At 40.2% G+C, this 22,874-nt stretch overlaps 1 protein-coding gene across 1 annotated transcript in view; it reads left to right on the forward strand.

Moving 5' to 3' along the window:
• The first annotated feature begins 8,228 nt into the window (after positions 1–8,228).
• Positions 8,229–22,874, forward strand: part of efnb1 (ephrin-B1) — a 37,680-nt gene continuing 23,034 nt past the window's right edge. The window contains exon 1 of the mRNA XM_057357017.1: positions 8,229–9,316. Coding sequence (XP_057213000.1) covers positions 9,198–9,316 — 119 coding nt within the window. The 5' untranslated portion in view covers positions 8,229–9,197. The remainder of the gene's footprint in view (positions 9,317–22,874) is intronic.

Genomic DNA, 22,874 nt, shown 5'->3' on the forward strand with positions numbered 1-22,874 from the left:
CCTCATTGCACAGACCCTGTGCAAGGTCAGGGAAGAGGAGCATCAAGTGTACTAGTTGCGCCATACTGGCCCAACCGGACTTGGTTCTCGGAGCTAATGCTCTTGACGACAGCTCCCTCCTGGCCGATTCCCCTGACGAAGGACCTGCTTTCCCAGGGGAAGGGCACGTTATGGCATCACGGGCTAGACCTCTGGAACCTCCATGTCTGGCCCCTGGACGGAACGAGGAGATCCTGAGTGGCCTAACCCCTGCAGCGGTTAAGACCACTACTCAGGCTAGGGCCCTGGCCACTAGGCGACTATACGCCTATAGTGGTGCCTCTTCTCATCCTGGTGCTCTTCTCGAAGAGAAGACCCACGGAGTTGCTTGATCAAGTGGGTGCGGTCCTCCCAGAGACTCGAGAGTAATCTCTCCCCCTTCCACACTGAACGTGTATGTAGCCGCTGTTGCCGCTCATCACGACCCACTTGCTGGTAGTCTCTAGGACAGCACAACCTGATCATTTGGTTCCTAAGGGGCGCGGGAAGGCTACCACCTCACCCACTCTCCGTACCCTCTTATGACCTTGATGTGGTCCTGGAGCCCCCTCGGAGATGCCGCTCTTTCTCACTTTCGATGAAGACGGCTCTCGGGAGGACTCTCAAGAGGGTAGCAGACCTACAAGCATTCTCCGTGTCCACAGATTGCCTAGTACTCGGGCCCGGTCATTCTCACGCTATCTTGAGACCCCGGCCCGGCTACGTGCTTAAAGTTCCCACCACTCCCCCGAGACACCAGGTGGTGAACTTACAGGCGCTCCCCACCGGGGAGGAAGACCCAACCCCATCCGTGTTGTGTCCAGTACGCGCATAGCGCCTCTGCTTGGACCGCACGCAGAGCCGCAGAAGCTCTGAGCAGCTCTTTGTCTGTTTTGGAGATCAGCAGGGAGGGCTGTCTCAAACAGAGGTTGGTGCACTGGATCATGGACGCCGTCACTTGGCGTACCTGTCCTAAGATCGCCTACGCCCACTGGGTGAGAGCTCTCTCCACACGGAGTACAGCCTCCTCGTGGGCACTGGCTCGAGGCACCTCTCTGGCAGACATCTGCAGAGCTGCGGGTTGGGCTACACCCATCACCTTCGCGAGGTCCTACAGCCTCCGCGTAAAACCTATGACAGTACCCCCCCTTTCTCCTAAGGGGGTCAGCGTACTACTAGCCTCCCTTCTTCCCCCACTGGGTGAAGAACAGGCACTCCATCCATCACTAGCAAGCACCTCCTGTGGGCGGGCTGGGCAGAGCAGCCCTGCCCCTTAGGCCGGGTATCTCCGGAGTTATTCACAACATAGCTCTAACCGGACATAGTGTTACCAGATGTTGCAACCCCCCAGCAGGGCGGTTCCGTTTGATGTATCCTCATGCTGGTTCCCACCTTGGTAACCCATGACCTCCCCAGGTGGATCTCCACCTCGCAGTTAACTCCTTCAGTCCTCACTTTCTTCCCATGAGTTCTCCCCCATCGGTGAGACCATGTTGGTATCTCCACTAGACTCCTCCCTGTGGTAGGAAGTGGTCTCTGTAGCGCATCCCCCGCTTGAGGAAGTAGCGCTTACCCAGTGGTCTTATGGTTCCGGGCGGCTTCTCGCTGTTAGAGAAACAAGGCCGCCGCCTGTGAGGCCGAAGGTAGGGGCCTTCCCACCTTTCAAGAAAGCTCTGGGACCCCCTACCTACCCACTGGTAGGTTACAATTTTGCGCTAGCGCTCATGGCTGACACGCCCAGGCCAGTCACCGTCGCTTCGTTGAGATTGTAACAGGGCACAGTGTTATGGCGTTTTCCATTGGAACCCCATCTGTCGGTTCGACACAACGTCGAGAGACCGACAGAAAGGGAACGTCTCGGTTACGTTTGTAACCTTGGTTCCCTGATGGAGGGAACGAGACGTTGTGTCCTCTTGCCACAACACGTGCTGTCCTCTGCAGCAGTTGTGAGAGGTCTCAGGCTCCTCAGAACTAAGGTGAATGAATGAGGCACGCCGTCTCCCTTTTATACCCGGATATCCTGGGGCGGAGTCCGACATGCAAATTTCATTCGCCAATTTTCATTGGCCTTTTCTAAGAAGTCGGAAGCGATTGGTTCTCAGGGACGAACCCCATCTGTCGGTTCGACACAACGTCTCATTCCCTCCATCAGGGAACCGAGGTTACAAACGTAACCGAGACGTTTTCCCACCCATGTTACATAAATTGTCTGTAATTAAATATTTTTATCATTCAGTTCTGTTTTTATCCTTTTAACTCAGAATTTTCAGTATTTTCCAGTTGAGCAGCAAAAAAATTTAAGTATTATATTTATTGTGATTTTTCATTATTATGTTATTTGTTATATTTGCACATGTAAAAATAGTCATTGACAATGGAAAATCTGAATAAAGTGGATTATTACAGTTGTTGCTATAAATAGCCTATTGTAGCTACTCCTTAACCATAGACCAAATCAGTGACTTCCAGGCATTGTAATATTTTGTTTATTGTTACATTTGTAAACCAATTTGTGATGTGCTAAATGATTAAATGTAATGTTTTATGAGACGTTATCTAAATCCCTCTTTTTGGTCTCCATGTCTTATTCACAGGGAAACCCAAGGCCAACAGACCAGCCCACCCTGATGCTCATCCTTGCACTGCCTGGGACACCTAAGGCCAACAGGCGCAGCTCCTGTTCTCTTTTTGCCATAAATACATATCTACTTTAGCAATGCAAAATTGTGAAATGTACTATAGAAATAATTTTGACTTTGACTACATGGATCCTCACACCACCTGGTAATAGCAGGAAACCCATTTGGAGAGAACAGCATTGTTTTCTCTAGCTCGCAAGGATTTGCTTTTTGGCAAATTACAACTTTACCATGGGTGTAGGCCTTGCTATGAGACATTACTTTTTTGCTGGACTTTTTACAATTGTACATTTGTACAAAGTACCTGAAATATTTCTGTATGTACAGTATATTTAAAATTAAGGCAAATTATTTGGTTTGTTTTGTTAAGATAAAGACTTTTCATTTATAACAATATCACCAACACAATATTAATTATACGTGTGATTTCATGAATTTAGAATGGTAATGTTCAATATTGACCATTCTGTAAATATTTATTCAATGTAAATTGTTGTTGCTTATCAATAAACTGTTGTATTTGATTTAGTATTTCTGCTTATTAAAATATTGTGAATAGCAAATATAAACTGTGAAATGGTGCCTTGAAGCACCCAAGATGGTTCCAGACCATTTTAATAAAAGGGATCCCCAAGAAGCCTTGAGGGTTCCTCAGAGAACCACCCTTCGTGAAGCGGTGCCTTGAGTTTCCCCTGAGGGTTCCGCCGGTGTGGCAATGTGAAGAACCCCAAATGGTTCCTCAAAGTACCTTTAATTTTTACAGTGCAGTTACTTACGTCAGTTCAACCTAATGTCTGTGAGCTGCAACCAAAATGACACAAATATACATACAGATTGTTATGCGAAAGATTTGACTTGATTCACTGTTGGAGAGAGATAAACTGAGAAAGGGAGACATATATTAAATTACAAAGGAATTCTGGATAATTGCGTGTTGATAGCAGTTTTCCGCACTGTCTTGCGTGTGTGCGCTCTTATATGCACTCATTTGTTTATTCATGCTCAGTGCAGTCAGACTGTGCTTCAGAGAGCTTTTAAGGCAGAACTAATAGATTTATAATGATCAATGAAGAGCATTTCATCATGTACTCTCATTAAGCATGAAACACACATTCATCTATTCTGATATTTCTCTAAAGGAAAGTAGATATCTGCAGAGGCAGCCTAAGAAAACAAAGAAACACATTTACACATTCCAATCAGACCAACTAAATGATAACATACATTTAAAAAGTAACAACATATCTGTTTTAATCAGACACTGAATTCTGGATTAATATTTACTACATTGTAAAATTTATCATAACAGATATGTTAGTATAACAACTGTTAGTACAAAGATTGGACTTGTATAGAGACCTAAAAGACTTTTACTTACAGAACGTTGAATGTTTTTAAAAATGATAATTCATATTTTTTTTACTTTAAGTTACATTTTCACTGTTTTCAATGTTAAAACTTCTGTTAAACTTTCAACTCTCATGTTTTTCCAAACATGTATGACGTTCTTCTGCAAAAAATCTTTGGCATTTGTGTAGACACATGGCCATTGTATAGACACAAAATCACTTAAGGATATACAAAATAAAAATTCTGTCATCATACTCCCCCTCGAGTTGTTCCAGTTCTTGGCCACCGTTGACTACCATAGTTAAACAAATTACAATGGTAGTCAATAGTGCCCCAACTGTTTGCTTTCCTACATTCTTCAAAATTTCTTCTTTTGTGTTCAACAGAACAAATAAATTTATAAAGACATTTTTCCTACTATGGTAGTCTATAGTGGCCAAGAACTGTTCTTGCTCGCATTCTTCCAAATATCTTTCTCTGTGTTCATCAGAACAAAGAAATTTATACAGAGGGTGAGTACATGACAGAACTTTCAATTTTGGGTGAACAGTTCCTTTAATTTCTTGATGTATATTTTTTACTACATAAAGGTTGGAATGACATAAGGGTGAAACAAATTAATTTTCTTTTGGGGTTTATTTATTTTATTTTGAAGTATCTCTTTAAATCATTTCTCTTATTTATGTTAATTGTCTCTCTAAGTAAATATCTTTTTCATTGCATAAATATAATCCTTCACTCATATCCTTATTCACCAAAATCTGCTGTTTAACGTTTTTCAAGATTTTTTTCAGTACCAGCATTTACAAGGAAACCATAAATAGAGCAAAATATGCTATAACTGGGGAAAAAAATGACCGGAGGGTTTGCATGTGAGTTTAGCCATGACCCAATTCAACAAAAATCTTCCTGTTGAGATGTAAAACAACTCCCAGGCCAACTCTGCATCTGAACTGAATTCAGAACTGGGGTTAAAGAACAACCTGCACAGAGGTTAAAGGTTATTGATCGGTGATTGATCGTAATCCTGTCACGTTAAATTGACTATGTAAGTGCAGCGTGGAGTCCATTAGAAATACATTATTCAAGAGTGAGGAAAGACGATCAAACCTAAGACACGGACACCCGTTCAATGACATGAAATCAATACCGCACCCATTTGCCGAACATAATGGGTTGCTTAAACAATCATTAAGGGCACTTAACACCACTTTTATGTATTATTCGATACAAGCACATACGTAGATATGTAGATATGTTTGACTGTATTAATGAGGACATTTTTTTTAACTTCTATAAACTTAATCACACCTGTTGACATTATTGGATTAAAAAGATTTGGCCAACAATGGACACGCCGTTTAGAGGCCGCACCACCCATAAAATTTCCTTAGTCCTAATTTTCCTCCCTCACAAGTGCAGCCAATCCACTTGTGGGCACACAAACACACACACACACATTCTCTCTCTCAAACCTGGTGTATAGGAACAAAGGCAGTAATATGTGTGTGTAAGCACCACTGTCAGGGTGGAAATGAAGATCCGTCACAGTCGCCACCACAATTTCACGCCAAGTTTACCGGTTCAGACATGCACGCACACACTCACTTATTCACACATACTGAGACACTGAAGTTTTCCAAGCCCACTGCTCACCGTGACAACCAGATCATCTGCTTATGGCCACATTCCCAGATATACATGCTCTTAGAAGACTGGCACACTGTGTGCTGGTACATGCTTGTGTGTAGGTGTCTCCGTTTTTGCCTGTGCAACATTTACAAGCTTTTTCAACTCCGTCTGTATGTGGGAGTGTAGGAGTGTGATGCTTTTTTGCTCAGTGCAAATGTTTTTTTTTTTTGTGATTGCTGTGTTCTGCTGAGTGTGTGTTGAGCTGGGCCTATCGGGGGGCTTTCTGGGTGGGGCACCATTGGATTGTCATTCATGATTCCCTACTGACTGAGTGTGGGAGAGAGAGAAGTGTGTATGCTGGGGTGGGGGGTGTGTGAAATTGGTCTATTATCTGGTTGAATATTCCATCAACACCCTCCTGAGTTCCTCCATTACATCCATTCCTCCACCCTATCACACACACACACACACACACACACACACACACACACGTGAAAGTATTCCAAAGCACTGTTTAATTAATCTACTGTATTTTGGACCAAACCCAAATAATGCCGTCTCACATGCACAAAAGGTAGGAAGGAAAAGAAAGAGGGTGGAGTTTTGTTAAACCGTCCTCACAACCCAAATTACGTCCGATCCTTATTAACACCTGCCTTCTTTTTGTGTGGTAAGAAATGCTTATGCATAAAAAATGCATACATGGCACAGATGTATGTGTGAATATACATTCACTGTATGTTTGTACTACACACATTGTGCTCTGTATGCTGGGAATCTTTTATATTTAGTTTGAAAATGGAAAAAGTAAACATTATAAAAGTACAAAAAATTAAACATTATAGCCTGTATGCTTTTTTGTAGGAAATTAAATGAACATAATAGTCATGAATGGCAGTGAAAGGTCTTAGTAAAGCGTTATTCATGAGAACGTTTTTTGGCTTCGAAAACATCTGTGTTTACCTAACATGTGATGTCAGATCCAACATGTAATCTAAATGATTTTGAAATATTACAATGAAAGATAAACAAATCAAACACGTTACTGTATGGTACAAATGCAAGTGTGGACATATTAGTGAGGAGCTGTTGACAAATGCATTGCAGTAATTACAACTTGTCGATGTGTATGTGTGTTTGTGTGTGTGGCTTTGGTCTTTCGGAGCTTGTTGCAAATATCTTTTTCATACCTGCCAAATACTAAAATAATCTCAGATAAACATAAAAACACATGCAAAACAGGGGGTAAAACTGCCAGAAAGTTATCTCAAATACTCAGGTTGGCATGAAGAGCTATATATAGCACTAATTACTAATAAGAAATGGTCAGGTTTTTGTGCTTGTGCGAAAGGACATGCACAAATAACACACAAAGCTGGAGACAACTAAGGAGTAAAAACACATAAAAGCAGCATGTCTCCAAAGCTCCAATAACTTTTACATTCAGACACCAGCAAACTAAAATCTGTCTCAGAACACTGCCCTCTCTTCCAGTGCTGATGAGTTCTTTAAACAGATCACACGGCTCCACATATATCATTTCTAAATGTGTGCTCGGCCTTTCAGACCTGATTTAAATGTGGGCAATGAATAAACTGACATTTCACACACAAGAGCTCAAAAAGAAAAAAGCTAAAGCACACTTATGTTATCTAAACACACACCGGAGAACGAACCCTCCTCAAGACATATGGCCTTCTCAAGAACCACACACACTGGTGGTATTGTAGAATGACACAGCACCATATGTCACTCAGAATATCTCACTCAGGAAGAAACACCCACGAATGAATTAAAAACTTTACAGATTGGATTGCCAAAACATATGTGCAATTTAAATGATAAAGAATTAAACCCAACTGTACTGACCCAAATAAAATCAGAATTATTTTTTAAGTATATAGAAAAGTGGGTATTTTTTGTTAAACGGATTATCCTATATTATACAGTTAAACTTATTTAAAAAAGCTAAAAGAAAATGATTTTGAGATGGCTGCGGCGTGGGCTGATTTTAACAACCGATAGGGGGCGGTATTGACTACTGAAAGGATTAGCGTTATCTTTGTTTCACCATCAAATATCATTAGTGTCACTCTCTTGGATGTCTTTGGGATAATGATGCTAAATCTGTTATTAAACATACTGCGAAGACTCGTGTTTTTAGCTGTGATTGTGATGCCTTATGAATTCAAACACATTTTAAAACAGACGACAGTTTTGAAATTAAGTTTTCGGATATTAATATTTCGGCGGATATAATGAGCAAAATGAGAGTAAACGAAAATACAGCACAGACTAAAGACATATAGACTAATCATTAATTAACAGTGAAACTAATAAAAAATTACTTACAGCATAGTGTATATGCGGAAATAGCTGGTAATAGTTTGTATTTAAAGCACAGTTTGCATATTCTTTAACTTCTTATCTGTAAAATTCGCTATACATTTGTGTGAAAAACGTGTTTCGTAGCTCTACTTCTCCGAAACTGGCCGTGCATCTGTGCATGTTGAGACGTCATCTTAAATACACACTGTGATTGGTCCTTTCCAAGTTGGGCGGGGTTTCCAGCTCGGTGGGAGTGGAGGTGATGGATCGCGAGCCACTGCGCTGTGTACGGTGTACGGGACTGACTGTGGACGCACCGGATCCACGGTCAAGCGCCGAACAACTTCAAACAACATCCAACACAGGAAGACGCCCCATTAACTCCCTGAAAAAGCACCGAGCTGCTGGAGTTTCCCCATCTGTTTATATTCTCGGGATGGAATCGCTCGCTCCTTTTGGCATCGCTACCAGGAGCGGACAGTAGCTGATATCCCGTCTATCAAAGGGAAGCATGCATTGAAACGCCTTGGCAAAATCTCCAACCAACTCAAACTATCGAAGAAGCTGCAGAGCTAGGAGTTTTCTTTTAACGCGTTTTTTTCTTCTTCAACGAACAGGCAAATGGAGCCGGACAGGTATTTTGGCAGTCCTGTGACTGAAAGTTAAGCGTTGTTCTTGGACACTTTGAACATGGATATAGGTCGATAAATTTCAGACAAAAAGTGTTAGGCGTCATAAACTACCTTGGGATTTACGATCATCTCTATGAACTAGGATCAAAATCGTAAGGAGTCTAATTTTAAATCTGACACATGATCAGGACCGAATTTGTGCACCAACCCGAACCCCAACGTGGGACTGACGGTCCTAAGCAGGGAAAGACCCTTTTACCTGGCTGTACGTCACTCACAATCTATCAGGCGTGATTTGACCTTTTTAAGGTCAGCATTAGAAACTTAACAAATAGATGAAAACAAGGTGCAAGGTAGCAGCGATTTCGGTAACACAGAGACACGCTGGCCTAGAAGCCGTCGTGCCACATTGTGCGACACCTTCTTCCTCCAGGCAACACTAGTAAAATTTGGATCTGGAAGTTTAACATGGAGACCCTCCGCCAGGACGCCTGACCTACACGCCACTCTGTTGAATGTGGTTCGGGAATCCGGAGTACAGTCGATTGAAAGGATCTTATCTTCTTGCGGGGTTGTGTCTCTCCGTGCACCGTGTAAGATGGCTGGAAGTGACGGCTCGTGGAAATATTATCTCTGGATTGTGACAGTCATGTGCAGATACGCGTTACCCGCAGCCAAATCATTGGAGTCTGTCGTGTGGAATTCACAAAATTCTAAGTAAGTGATTGTGCGCGTTTAATTTTGTTATCGATTGGAAAGAGCGCAAAATATATACTCGCATATTATACATATTAGTAATCCAAGTTGTCTTGTTCACACAACAGACACATTAACGCATTGAGATCTCGAGAGCTCCGTGGGGTCCCTGGTAAGATGACACGAACCTCGCGTTCGTGTACGGTTTGGGGTTCATCTCGAGCTCGAAATGACCGTGCAAGTGCGCTATCTCGGGGATACAAAACACAGCTGTCATACCCCACCATCAACTCATAAAATCTCTCGATGAGTTGTGAATCGAGATAATAGTTAAATGTTGATACGAAAAACATAATTTAAGAACAGTTTGGATAAATAGTTAAAGTCTCAGTGGCCTTATCGAGGGCCTTGACCCTTCATAACAGACTTAAAAAATTGCCCGAGAACTGCTAGTTTTTTGTGGGTTACGCTAGCACGCAGCGCGCTCTCTCGCCATCTCGGCGTGCTGATCTTTTCAGCTTCTCCCAGGAGAGGCGAACTGACTGTCCGCTACCGGGCTGCCCAAATCCCGGCGGCCCGGTGTCTTTTTGCGCCTGTCATATTGTTTAAATCAGAGTCGTGTCGTAGCACGTCAGTGGGGAGAGAGAGAGTTAATAGGTTTTTAAGCAGGGGTTTCCTAGACGGTCATAAAATCTCCCTGATTGGTGCTCATAAAACGTTCAAGGGAACGTCCAACATGTTTACTTAACCTGAATAATGGCTCGAGACGCCACCGAAGCTTGACTCAACAGAATAATAAGGAAAGTTTGTTGCTTGAGTTTTGCATTTAGACGTAGTAGGTGTAATGCTTTTTACTTTTGATAATATATACCTTGGTTATAACGTTGCGATTAAATTAGCGCGTCAGTTGACAAACATGAAGGTTTTACATTGTTATGGGCTCTTTGTGCATTGTGTAGAACAGTGGCAATGAATCAAAACCTAGTGAGCTCCCTACCTGGACAGGATTTGGTCATCTAGACAGCATATTGAGCATCATAGGTGGTGGAGCAAAAACGCGGTCTAGGTAGGCATCTGAATAAGGCATCAGACACAGCCACCGAGTTATGCGCGTAAACAGGGGGACAGGAATAGTGCACATGTGTTTTTCATCTGGGCTGAAGTCGGGGGAATATTTTAATTAAGGAGTCTCTCAAAGGGGCTTGTAAAAGATGAACAATAAACTTGAGCATTTGGAAAGACGTGAAAACATAAATTGTACATGTAAAATTAAAACGGCATCATAAATTACAAATGAACGTTTTTATTTCAACTGTTCATACGCGTAAACTGAAAAAAAGATTTTAGTGGGAAAGGAGATTAAGATTAACTATAAAAACAATTTTTACATTGTTAACCTGTTTAAAATGGGTAACAATTCATAAAAGCGTTAATAAAGTTAACATTAAAGTTGAAACATTACATCGAATAGACACACGCTATAAGCTAAACATATCTTTTTGACATTTAAATAAAAAATCTAATGAAACTGAAAAAAGTTACAAAAGTTATAAAAAAATATTTAATTCAGACTTACATTTTTAAAGGTTTTGTTTAAGTGCACTTATCTGTCAAGTGTTTTTTTTATAGGCCTGCGTGGAAGAATAAAATAGAAACATTTTGAGGCTCACAAGCAACTTAGATCCGGCGCATTCATTTAAATTCCTGTTAGTTTTAATTTTAGAGAACTTAAAGAAAACAGCAAGGATTGCAAAGAATGGTGTTGGACTTTCCTGCATTAGGGAAACATTTTAAAACAGTGACCGGAACCCCTCTGAATCATTGAGTTTTGTGCGTGAATTGTTTTTGTCATTTAAAGAGAGGATCTGAAGTCCACGGGAACAAATGCTCAAACCAGCCTGTGCTGTTTAACCACAGTTGGTGCTTGTTTTTTTAAAGTGCCTAATGTTTTCTTTAGATATGTTTCAGTGTGTGTGTATGCACCTGTGCACGAGCGTGTGTGGGGCTCTCAGTCAGTCTTACATGGTGACTCTCAAGAATGTAAGAGTATCAGAATTCGTGTGTTTGTGAGTTTTAGAGAAGATCAGACTCGTATCTCAAACACGCAATACCACATCATCTCATTAAAACGTCACACTGCACCAGCCGAATACATAGTTGTGATCTAAATTGATTGTTGAACGCAAAGCTTATCCTAAGTACTCTCATGAGGACATATGGGTCTCAGGGCGAACAGCTCTGCAGCGGACATATGGGAGCATCCAACACTAAGTCACTCTTTAAACCTCTTACCAGACTCTCGACAGTGAGTCTATCACGCACACACAGCTCGCTTACCCGTAATAATGTGCCATTTGTGTTTAGGTCAGACTGAATGCAAAATATAATTGAAGGACTATAAAATTAGAAAAACTCTGGCTGTGTCCTCCACCTTTTCGACTCCTATATTTATATCAAACGCAAAGTTTACGGAACGCCGAAGCCACTGCTGCGTTTTCTCTGGAAAAAACATTTGGTGGAACAAGAGCTTTATTGATTTATTCTGTTGACACAATTATATAAATTTAATTACTTCTAGATGCAACTACACAGACACCCACGCACGCTCGCACACACTTACCGCTGGTTTCCAATGTATAATTCTGTTTCTATCTGCATGGTTCACAGTTATAATTTGGACTGAGAAAAATGTTAAAAACGACACCCCTCCCTTCCTCTGCCCTCAGGGAAGAAAAGAGAAGTATCGTCCTAGTGGGAATAGAGAGACCACAAGTCGAGACAGACGAATAGAGTAGCTAATCATTGGGACAATTATCACATTGAAACAGATTTCTGGTTATATCATGCTACTACCTTCATCATACGTCACAGACTTACACCCACTTGAGCAGAAACAGATAAACAAAAGAGAAACTCGATTTACTTTCCAGTTGTCATCAAATTGTTTTCTCTGTTACAATGCATTTACGTTTGAGTTCTTGGCAGACGCTTGACTTATCAGGAATACACGCTAGTTAGAAACTATTTTGTGATGAATGACTGCAAATGATGCACATTTCTATTGGCTTTGGGATTTTTAGGAACAAAGCAGGGAATGCGTGATATCTGTATGCATGTGTGTGTGTTTTGGACATATTCCAGTGGTTAGAGAGGAGATGAGGAGCTAATTGGAAATCTGTCTCTCATTAGCTTAAAAAATGCTACTGAAGTACCATGCTTATGTTTTGGTATGTGTGAGTGTATTCATGCGTACGTGTTCGTTCATTTGCTCAACACGCCGTGCTACACAATTAGTCTTAATCAGCAACTTCTATGTGCGTGTTCGGCTGCCTGCAAGCAGCAGTTTCCTGCGTAGCTCATGATCGTGCTTTGGAATGGTAAAAATCCAACACAAATGCCTGTTTAATGCTTTCACAAATACATTTAGTCATTTAGCAGACGCTTTTATCCAAAGTTTCTGATAGTTTTTAGACTGATGTAGTGTGTGTGTGTGTGTAAGAGAGCAAGCTTATAGGAGCCTAGCAGCATTTCGCTACACAGGAACAAATTTTGAGGAAACTTTAAGGTCTTAAGGTCTTTAAGAAATGATTACACATGTCGTTTGTTTTGATAATTTTCTTATTATAAAGAAACTTCTTATAGAAGGTAACTTCTTATAGAATTAAGCTAAATAACTAAAAGTTTAAAGCTTGAAAATAAGATTGATACATGACACTGGCTAGACGCAAACTTTGTCCCTGCGAGTGTTGCGAGCACATGCACTAGCCGATTCGCCGTGGTTCCTAAAACAGAATTTTCTAAAAAGTAATTGTAATGGTTGGTAGGCAGCAGTTGTTTGGGTCTGAAGAATGTATCCGTTCCGATTATGACATGACAAGATGTCAGTGACCTTTGACCTGTTGAGGGATCAACTTGTGATCTAAGTTATGCATTTCTATAGCAATTTACTGAAGCATGCGAGACCGAATTCGTTAACAGTTTAAGATGCATTCGTGTTCATATTCAGTCATCCATGGCAATATTAATTCTTCTTTCAGTCTTTTTACCTTTAATCATGCGACTGTGCGCATTGACGATTGTGTACGCCTAACTGTGTGTATGTGTTTGTGCATGCATGAGTTAGTGTGTGTGTATGTCATGATCAGTGGTGTTATAATAGGAGTTGACAGTGAGGAGATTAACTCTGTCAGAGTTTCAATATGTTGAACGGCAAGAGAGGACTCACGCCGACACACACACACATATCCCTCTGTCTCAGCCAGCATTTCCACAACAGACCTGTTTCTGTCTGAAGTGTGTGTGAAGTGGCTTTTGTTCTGTCGTTGATAACATTTCACGGTGTTGTGCGTGTTTGCAAGTGTGTGTTGGGTTCTGCTGTTAGCGTTATATCCTCAGAGTTTCCTTCAGATGTCTATAACGTATTTTAAATGTGTGCAACTTAAAACTGTATTTCTGTAGACATTATACGAGAGACATGTCAGCACATGCAATATAACTGAAAGAGAAAGAGACTGGCGCTTGCGTGAAACTTAATTTTTATTGTACGTCCGCGTGTGCGCGCACGCAGGGAGTGCTTCATTAGCAACAGCGCTTGAGTAACAAACGCACATTGTCTGTCCCTGACCAAGCATGACCACTGGGCCCTCATAGCCTCCTTAAACGCCTCTCACACGCACAGACGCGTTCCGAGTCCGCCGTGTTGTTTTAAGGACTGTAATGTTTGTAGTTGTAGGGTCTGCTGGAGCACACGACAGAAGAGAAGCAGCGGCAGCTGCTGTATGTGCATGCGTGTGTTTGTGTGGGTTTACTTAGCTGGACTTTGGGAACAAAACTGTCACCAGAAGTTAGTTAGATCTGACACAACTGCCCCTTGGGGACATCCGGTGGATTTCCGTAAAGGTCAAAATGATTTATAAACAAAGTAAATCATGTTTGTTATTTAAAAATGCATTTTTAGGGTTGGGGGAAGTGTATGAAGTGTCATAAAAATAAGCTTCATCTAAAAACAACAGAAGCCTGTGGTATGCCTTTGTTTATATAGCTGTGTGTGTGTGTATGTGTGTTTGTGTTCATGTTTGTATATCCCGGTGGGGACCTAAACCTGAATGCACACCAACACATGGGGACTCGTGTCACCGTGGGGACCAAAATTGAGGTCCCCACGGGCAGAAAAAGCTTATAAATTGTACAGAACAATATTTTTTAAAAATCTAAAAATGCAAAAAGTTTTCTATGATCTTTAGGTTTAGGGGTTGGGTTAGGGATAGGGGATAGAATATACAGTTTGTACAGTATAAAAAACATTACGCCTATGGACTGTCCCCACGGAGATAGTAAACCAGACGTTTGTGTGTGTTTGTGTGCGCGTGTGTGTGTGCTTGAACAGACAGGTTTTTAGAGGATTTCACAGACTTGATGATAATGGTATTTATCAAAGTACAATCTGATAACATCACTGTACCCTGGGAAATTTGTATCTTCTTTGCTTTATCGCAAAGGATATTGTTTGGTTATGAATATAATATGATCGTGATTTATGGATATTGTAATTGAATTCACGTTTGTTTTGTGTCATTCAGACATGGTAATACCTGAAGTTTTCTGACACTTTGACAATTCAATTCAATTTTATTTATATAGCGCTTTTCACAATGTGCATTGTTCCAAAGCAGCTTTACAGGAGCAAATAAGAAAAACACAGAAATGTAAAACACAGCACAGTGCATGGTGTTTATAGACCAAGCAAGATCATTATAATAAATAATATCTAATAAATAAATGAATAAATAAGTGCAGTCTCCCGGTGAGCAAGCCAACACTGCTCTGCTGTGGCGAGGAACCCAAACTCCAATGATGAATAATGGAGAAAAAAAAACCTTGGGAGAAACCAGGCTCAGCCGGGAGGGCCAGATCTCCTCTGACGTGTCATAGCTGCACTCAGTGACCCCAACCAAAAGCCACCGAGCAACGTCCACAAAGAACAGGGAGAGCCCACGCGCGACCCAGGAAGCCCCACCCGCCGAAACCGTGCAGGTCCAACCCGGTCCCATTCCGCGATCAACAACAGACAACAGAGGAACAACCAGGGAAAAGTAGTAATGGCATAATTAACTTTATTCCTCTGTTGTCCGACATCGACCACAAAACAAGACCAACCAGACCAGACCAGACCCACACAGTCCCAACAAATGAAACGCCCCGAACCACAACCAACAAGCCCCCCCACTCCCTACAACACCCAGAATCTTCTGAAGTGACAGAATCTTCTGAAGTGAAGAAAGACACAAAATAAGTGCAGAAAAAGCCACTATAGCGATCTTGTTAAACCTTTACAATAAGGTTGTATTTGTTAACATTATGAAATAACACGAACAATAGGGATGTAACGATTCACTCAGCTCACGATGTGATGCGATGCGATTCACAATACTGATCTCATGATACGATTTATTCACGATTTATTTTTAATGAGTTTAGACAAATGCCCTTTTATTATTTCTCAAATGCAGCACATTTCTTTGTAACATAAAAATATATTTTATGTCAAATAACAAAACTAAAGTGCAATTTTGAAACAAATTCCAAATCAAAGAAAAAAATGAATAATTCAAAAGTCTCTTTAATATAAACAAACTAAGACTTTGTCTTTGCTTTTCTTGCATTTTTTACACTTAAGAAATATCAGCATATCCACGTTTTCCAAGTTTGCAGTAAATACAGCGGCCCCTGCTGTTCAAAACATGTATTGCGATTCATTTAACACCTCAACCTACAAGAATCGTCACATATTATAATCAATTTTCAACCGGCTCACAGTGAATCTTTACATCCCTAACGAACTAAGAACAATATTTAAAATAAAGCATTTTTAATCTTAGATCATCTAAATGTAACATTTACCAATTTTAAATTCAAAAGTTGTACCTTTTAACATTAGTTAATGCACAGTGAATAAACATAAACTGCACTGTATTGATATTAAGTAACATAAACAAAAATGATGAAATTAAGAAAAACTTTATTGCTCGCTGTTAGAGCCACTTTTGTTTCCTCCATCTTTTGATCACTCATTATGTAAATATCTAGTTAGACTCAAAAACGTCAAGTAAACCCCAGATGTTAAACACTAGTGTCTCCATTTTTCTTTTTAAAGAACAGAGGCACTACATTTTCAAGTAAATCTATTTCATGCAAGACATGACTATAATCTGTCTCTCCATAACAACACAAACAAACATGCTTTCCTTTGTAGAACTGCTGCAGTTCTCCTTGTAAAGCGACTTTGGATATTTGGGCCTGTCACAGATACACACACAACAAACACAGGGGTGTGAGGTGGGAAACGTTTATCGTTCATTGTAAAGAGAGGTTTGCGATCTGTTGTTTTCTACACCTCTGTTTGTGCGCACTTACACTCTAATGTTTACTTTATGTATGGACTGCGCATAACGGTACACACTGAGGGATTGAGAGTAAATATCTACACTTAACACATTTATGCTCCCATGAACAAAAAGAGGCATTGCGAGTCAAGCAACGGAGAAACTGCTCGGTATAGAGACAAACACACACACACGCACACACACACACACACACACACACACAGTGGGCAATCAGTCACACTCTTAGAGTTCAAAGCTGCACCATCCTTTTTATCCACTTTCCAGTCGACAGCTCAAACCATCACACTCACTAAACCCATCATTTCTTGCCCGTGTGTGTGTGTCCGGAGAAATGGTCACGCTTTCAGTCAGCTAAATGCTGCCATAAAGCATCGGAGAAGCTGAAGTCTCCAATGCGCTTTCATCTCCAGCTGATCTGAGCTCAGTCATCTCTGCATGTAGGACCAAATCACAATAACCTTTATTGACTTTAACTGACCTGAGAACAAATCTAGCACGCAGCGGTTTTAAGCTGCTTAGGGTACCTGCCATTAGAAGACCTGCTCCTCAGCACACACTGGGAGATCAAATTCTCCTCGCTGATGTTTGGTTTGGTTGAAAACACTCAAATATGAGGCCCGGGATGCCCACGGATACATCAGGCTAAAAGCCTGTTTACTGATCTGGGAACTGTGGAAAGCTGCTTTTAGGGATATGTCTGCATCAGCCATTTTAAAGTCTCATTATTATTTAAAATGGAGGGGAGAAGGAGTTTAGAGCCATTATTGGTGAGACGGTGATCTCTGCCTGCAGCTGGACAGAACAAATGGAAAATCTAATTATCAAACAATGCAGAAAACACACTCAACTCTCTCAAACACACACACGAGTAGTTCACAAAGAATCAGAGAAAAGTGTGTGTTTCAAAGTGTTGCTGCTTTTTTACAATATGTCCACACAGAGTGACTGTGTGAGTGTGAGTGTGAGTGTGAGTGTGTGTGAGGTCAGATTTGGCAATACTTGTGACGGCCAAATATTTAAAAATGGTCTCGCAATCAGAGTGAAATATAACAAACTTTTTTTTATAAGTGATTCTCACTGTTTAAAAGGTTCATAAAACCTTAAATCAGCCAATTTATGTTTTGCTTTCAACTGGTGTCAACACGTTTCTGTTTATGTTAGAAAAACAAATGAGGGCATGGATTTCTACACTTATTCTAGTCCAGATTACCATGACAGACAAGCTGAAACACACACACACACACACACACACACACACACACACACACACACACACACACACACACACACAAGTGTGATGACAGAGATGTCTAGTGTCTAATGACAACTTTGTCATTGTTCGCCTGTTTGTTTTGATTCCCAAGAGTCTCTCTTTCCTTTTTCTTTGTATTTATTTCCCCGTCTTTCTGTCTCTTGTATTATGTTTCTCATAGGTGTAATCATCTGTCATTGATGTGTAATAGATAACCTGCTCTGCATAGATATTGCTATTAGCACAATTGCATTTTTTTTTACGTGTGTTTGTGTGTGTGATGTCTTCTGCTATTTTCTCTCAGGCATTTCAGGCTGAGCTGTCAGCCAAGTATAACTTGTTTGTGTGTGTGTATATATGTGTGTGAGTGTGTGTGTGTGCGTGTTTGCAGTGGCTTTAATTGCTTTGTAATGTGAGTGTCTGTGAGAAAGAAAACACACAGAAACTGTTTCTACATTATGACCTGTGAGTTGCACACACTCACACAAAGTGAAGACACAGATGTGTGTGTGTAACAGTGGTATCCTAGAGGAGCTCTGGTGGAATTTATACCTTTCATCTCACACTCAGACAAACACAATACTCGTGACAGTGAGTGGGAGAGCAAATATGTGAGTGTGTGTGTGTGTGTGAGAAAGACAAGAGCGAGAGAGAGAGACAGACAGACAGACAGACAGACAGACAGACAGACAGAGAGACTGAGTAAATTTGACCATTTCTAGGTGTAAATGTTTTTCTTTTACACCCTAAATATATATATGTTTTCTGTGATGGCAACAGTTACTACAGTGTCAGTTCATGCGAAGCACAAGAAGTTGGATTTAAGTGTTATTAATTAATGCTATTAACTTAAGTAATGCACCCATACAATTAAATGCGAATTATTATGCCATTAGTGATCGGTTACTATTGAGAAATACAAAAATTGGTTTGAGGTGTTTCCACCCACGCTAAAAAATGTCAAACATTTTATACCCATTACAAGTTAGAAGACAAAAAGCAACACCAATGTGGGAAGCTACTTTGAAACTGTTTGCCTAGTTTTAAACCACAGTCAAGCGAACAATTTAAAAAAAGTAGTTTGCTACTCTTTAGGTCAGTAACACACTAAAGAAAGCAGATAAGTCATTAAAGCTAGTTAAGGATGCCAATTACTTTTAAACTACATCTCAAACACATATACATTTAATATAATTGCATTTAGTTTAGACATGCAACAGTATTTTTCTAGCACAAAAAGTGAGGATCACAAACACGTCGTAGCGTAAAACATACAAAGAATTAGGTTCTGGAAGAAAAACATATGTAGAAAAACAAAGTATTTAACATTTTAAATATTTATTTAAATTATGAAATGTTCATGATATACATTGTTATGCTATTCCTATTATTGGGTGTTGGGTGACCTTTGGTATTGGTAATAGAATAAGCAACTAAAGTTTGTAACATTTAAAATTGAAATATTTTTAAATAATATTTTAATCCTTCGATTATAATTAGCTGTAGGTCAAATAAGTTTTTCATTTTCTTTCTTTCATATGACTACAGAGTTTATAAAATCTTGATGGCTAAAGTTGTTTTGCCAGAGCGGAACAAATTTAAGATGTCTGTCCACACACAAGTTAAGCTTTATGTGAAACTCTCAGGCCTAGTCCACATGTACACTGGTATTTTTATAAACTGAGTTTTTCCTTCTTCGTTTAAAAAAAAAAACGCGTCCACACAGAAATGCAAAAACACGCTATAAAGCGCTGTCAAAAGCATGCCAAACCAACAGGTGGCGATATAACCATAAAACCGTGTTGGCCAGTCAGAAGTCTGTAATCTGACGTCAAACAAAAGAGATAGCGGCATGCATTCCAACATCATACGCCAAATCTCGGGTTTCACCGTCTACACGACAACACTGAATACTAGATATTTACTTTTTCAAAAACGTTCGGTTTCAGTGACCGGGTACTGTGTTTGCGTGTGGACGAACGGCCAAACCGCATAGAAAATACCCGCATTCGTGTGGACAGGGCCTCAGATGTCATAATTAAAACTGTACTGAAATTCAATTGAAACAATAAACCAACCACCAATGGTACTGCTAACACAACAAAGTTAATATAGTAATAGTCTTTTCTGTGGTTCTGTGACTCCTCCATTGGGATCAGGGCACATGGAAATGTTATGACACTTCTAAACAGAAATGCAAAACTTCTTAAGAACTCAACGTGTTAACATGCTATATTTGCAGATCTTGAGTTTAGTTGGGAACTGTATACCTTGACCTTTAGCTTGTCTTTGAACTGATGAAAGTAATATCATTGAAAAAGGGTAGCTAAAAAGAGAACAGGAAACGAATGAAATGAAAGAATGTATGTCTGTCTGTTTGTGTGAAGGAGAGTCACCATATCCCACCAAAGCTGACGGAGATTAAATCTGGTGCACTATTGCCCTTAGACAAAAAAACCTCTTCTTTCTGTTTTTATGTCAAATGGGACATGGAAGGATTAGCCTATATGTTCCAATAAGGATTTTATGCAGAATATATTATTATGAACCATATAACATATTTATCTTTGTTAATGAAAGCAATGTAGGGATATGAGTGGTTTTAACCTATCTAAAATTAAGGGACAAATTTGCCTAAATTATGAATAGAAGTTATCTAAATATGACACGCTTGTGAGGACATTGTTGAAAACTTTTTTAAAAGTTTTCATTTTATTAAAAAGGTGTAGTTTGGACAGATTAGTTTTAGTTTTAGACCATGAAAACCTATGGTAGGTTCCTATTTGACTAGGTAAGCGCGTGTGAGAAATCCTGTGGGTTGTGGTGGGGGGTTTTCCGCTATGGAGATTCCTGATCTCTAGAATCTATTCACTCATGTCTCTGATTCTCAACAAGATGCCCAAGGCTCTGTGTTTTTTTTTAGTGTGTGAGTTTGTGTGCTGTTGTTATTGTGAGTGGGATATGTGTAAGCTGTTGCTCTCTCTCTCCAACACTCTCTCTCTCTTACACAAAGAGCCACTTGTAGGAGCTCTGCCTTGAGAGTGGACAATCACATGACCAACGCACTCTATACATACACCCGGCGTCTCCACATTGAGTGTGTGTGGGTTTGTGTCCATTCAGACAGACAGACAGAGAGAGAGAGAGAGAGCGAGAGAGATAGGTGACTGCATTTTCCATTTGGTCTCACAAGGATTTATTTCATACCAAATATAAAACTAAAGATTCCAGTGATTAAATTATTTAAACAAGTTGTGTGTGATGTGTATATAAAAGTGCTGCCATTGTCAGTCTATTGTAGATGTTAGATGAAATGGCAAGATACGTGATTACAGACCCTCTTAGAATTTAGGCGCTTATGTGTAGAAGGTCTCTCTCTCTCTCTCTCTCTCTCTCTCTTTCTCGTGAATGAGACTGATTTCTTTGCATGGCTGCTGTATTCAGTATTTAATTGGTGCCATTCAGTCCTGGTCTAATCCCGTGTTCACTTGTTTAAAAAAACCGAGGAGGCCTCTTATTGAGTGTGTGTGTGTGTGTGTGTGTGTGTGTGTGTGTGTGTGTGTGTGTGTGTGTGTGTGTGAATAATTACAATTAAAATTAAGACATCTCCTCCACTCCATGCGATACTGAATGAATTCAGTTTTAAGCAGGAAATTATGCCAAAGTTGTTTATTATCTCAGCTCGGTCCTGCTAAAATTCAGTTATTCTGACCACGTTCCTTAATTACGTCTGATAACACAGAGTCACGTAACACAAGTCACTTTCATTAATAACATTAATGAGATTATTACATGTACTGCTTAACGGGTCATTAGCGCAGACCAAGTATGTGATTTTTTTTCTTGTTATAAAATACTTTCCCTAGTTTATTATAACTCTTGACCGTTTAAAAGATTTTCCTGAAAAGTGTAAACGTTGTGGCTGTGTGGCACAGTCGTTTTTTGGTGCAACCAAACCAGCCTGACAACAAACCATATATTTACCCATAATATTGTTTCAAGTCATGAGTTTTGGGTGGGATTATCGGTTTGTCTGCCCAATGGCAGACTGTTGAGGAAACCTGTTTACGAACAGGTTTTTGCAGTTTCATTTGTGATGCTGGGGATATGTAAATGACAAACTTCTTTCTTAAAAAAACAACAAAAAAAACATTGAACTTTGTCTTCATTTATTTTTTATATATTCAGATCTGAACGTCCCTGAACTATTGATCTGTTAAGTGCTACATAATGGTTGTTGTTAATAACTTATAATGACTCATCATAAAAGTAATTATTTAATATTATAAAGTATAACCCAAAGTAATTATACAGTTATTTGAAAGCCTTTAGAGGGTTCAACAGTTTTTGTCTCACCTGCCCTACAAACACACAAAACATATTAATATGACACCTTCACACACAGACTGACACAAATCTCTGCAGGAACACGAGCGGTTCTCTAAATTCTTTTTCCAGCCATGTCAAAATCAGCAATGTGTATGTTTGTGTATTTTAGGGAGCGGGCTACCTATTATTAATCCTCCGTCCACCAACCGCACACGCATTCCCCCCACAGGTCCTGTTTCCGAGATTCACACTTTTGCAGCAGCTGCTGATTTGACAGGAAGCGATGAAGTCTTTTGTTCAGAGTTGAGAAGGTCAGATTCTTCCTTCTCCTCGCCCCGGTTTCTCTCTCTGTTTCTGATTTGTTCAGTCATAGGCAGCCGTCAGAAGAAGGGCACGAGTTTGACATCTTCATTGATGAGGAAAAAAGAGAGGGATGAAAAGAAAGATCTAGAAACAGAGGGATAAAGGCACGACAGACAGAAACAGAGAAGAGGCCGCAGACGTAGAAGGCAAATGTCACACAAAGAGTTTAACCCTGGAGAAGCCCTTCAGTCATGCAAATGTCTCGTTCTCTCACGGGCACACACGGACGCTC

The sequence above is a fragment of the Triplophysa rosa genome, linkage group LG2, assembly GCF_024868665.1.
Source record: "Triplophysa rosa linkage group LG2, Trosa_1v2, whole genome shotgun sequence".
In the NCBI taxonomy this organism is placed as follows: Eukaryota; Metazoa; Chordata; class Actinopteri; order Cypriniformes; family Nemacheilidae; genus Triplophysa; species Triplophysa rosa.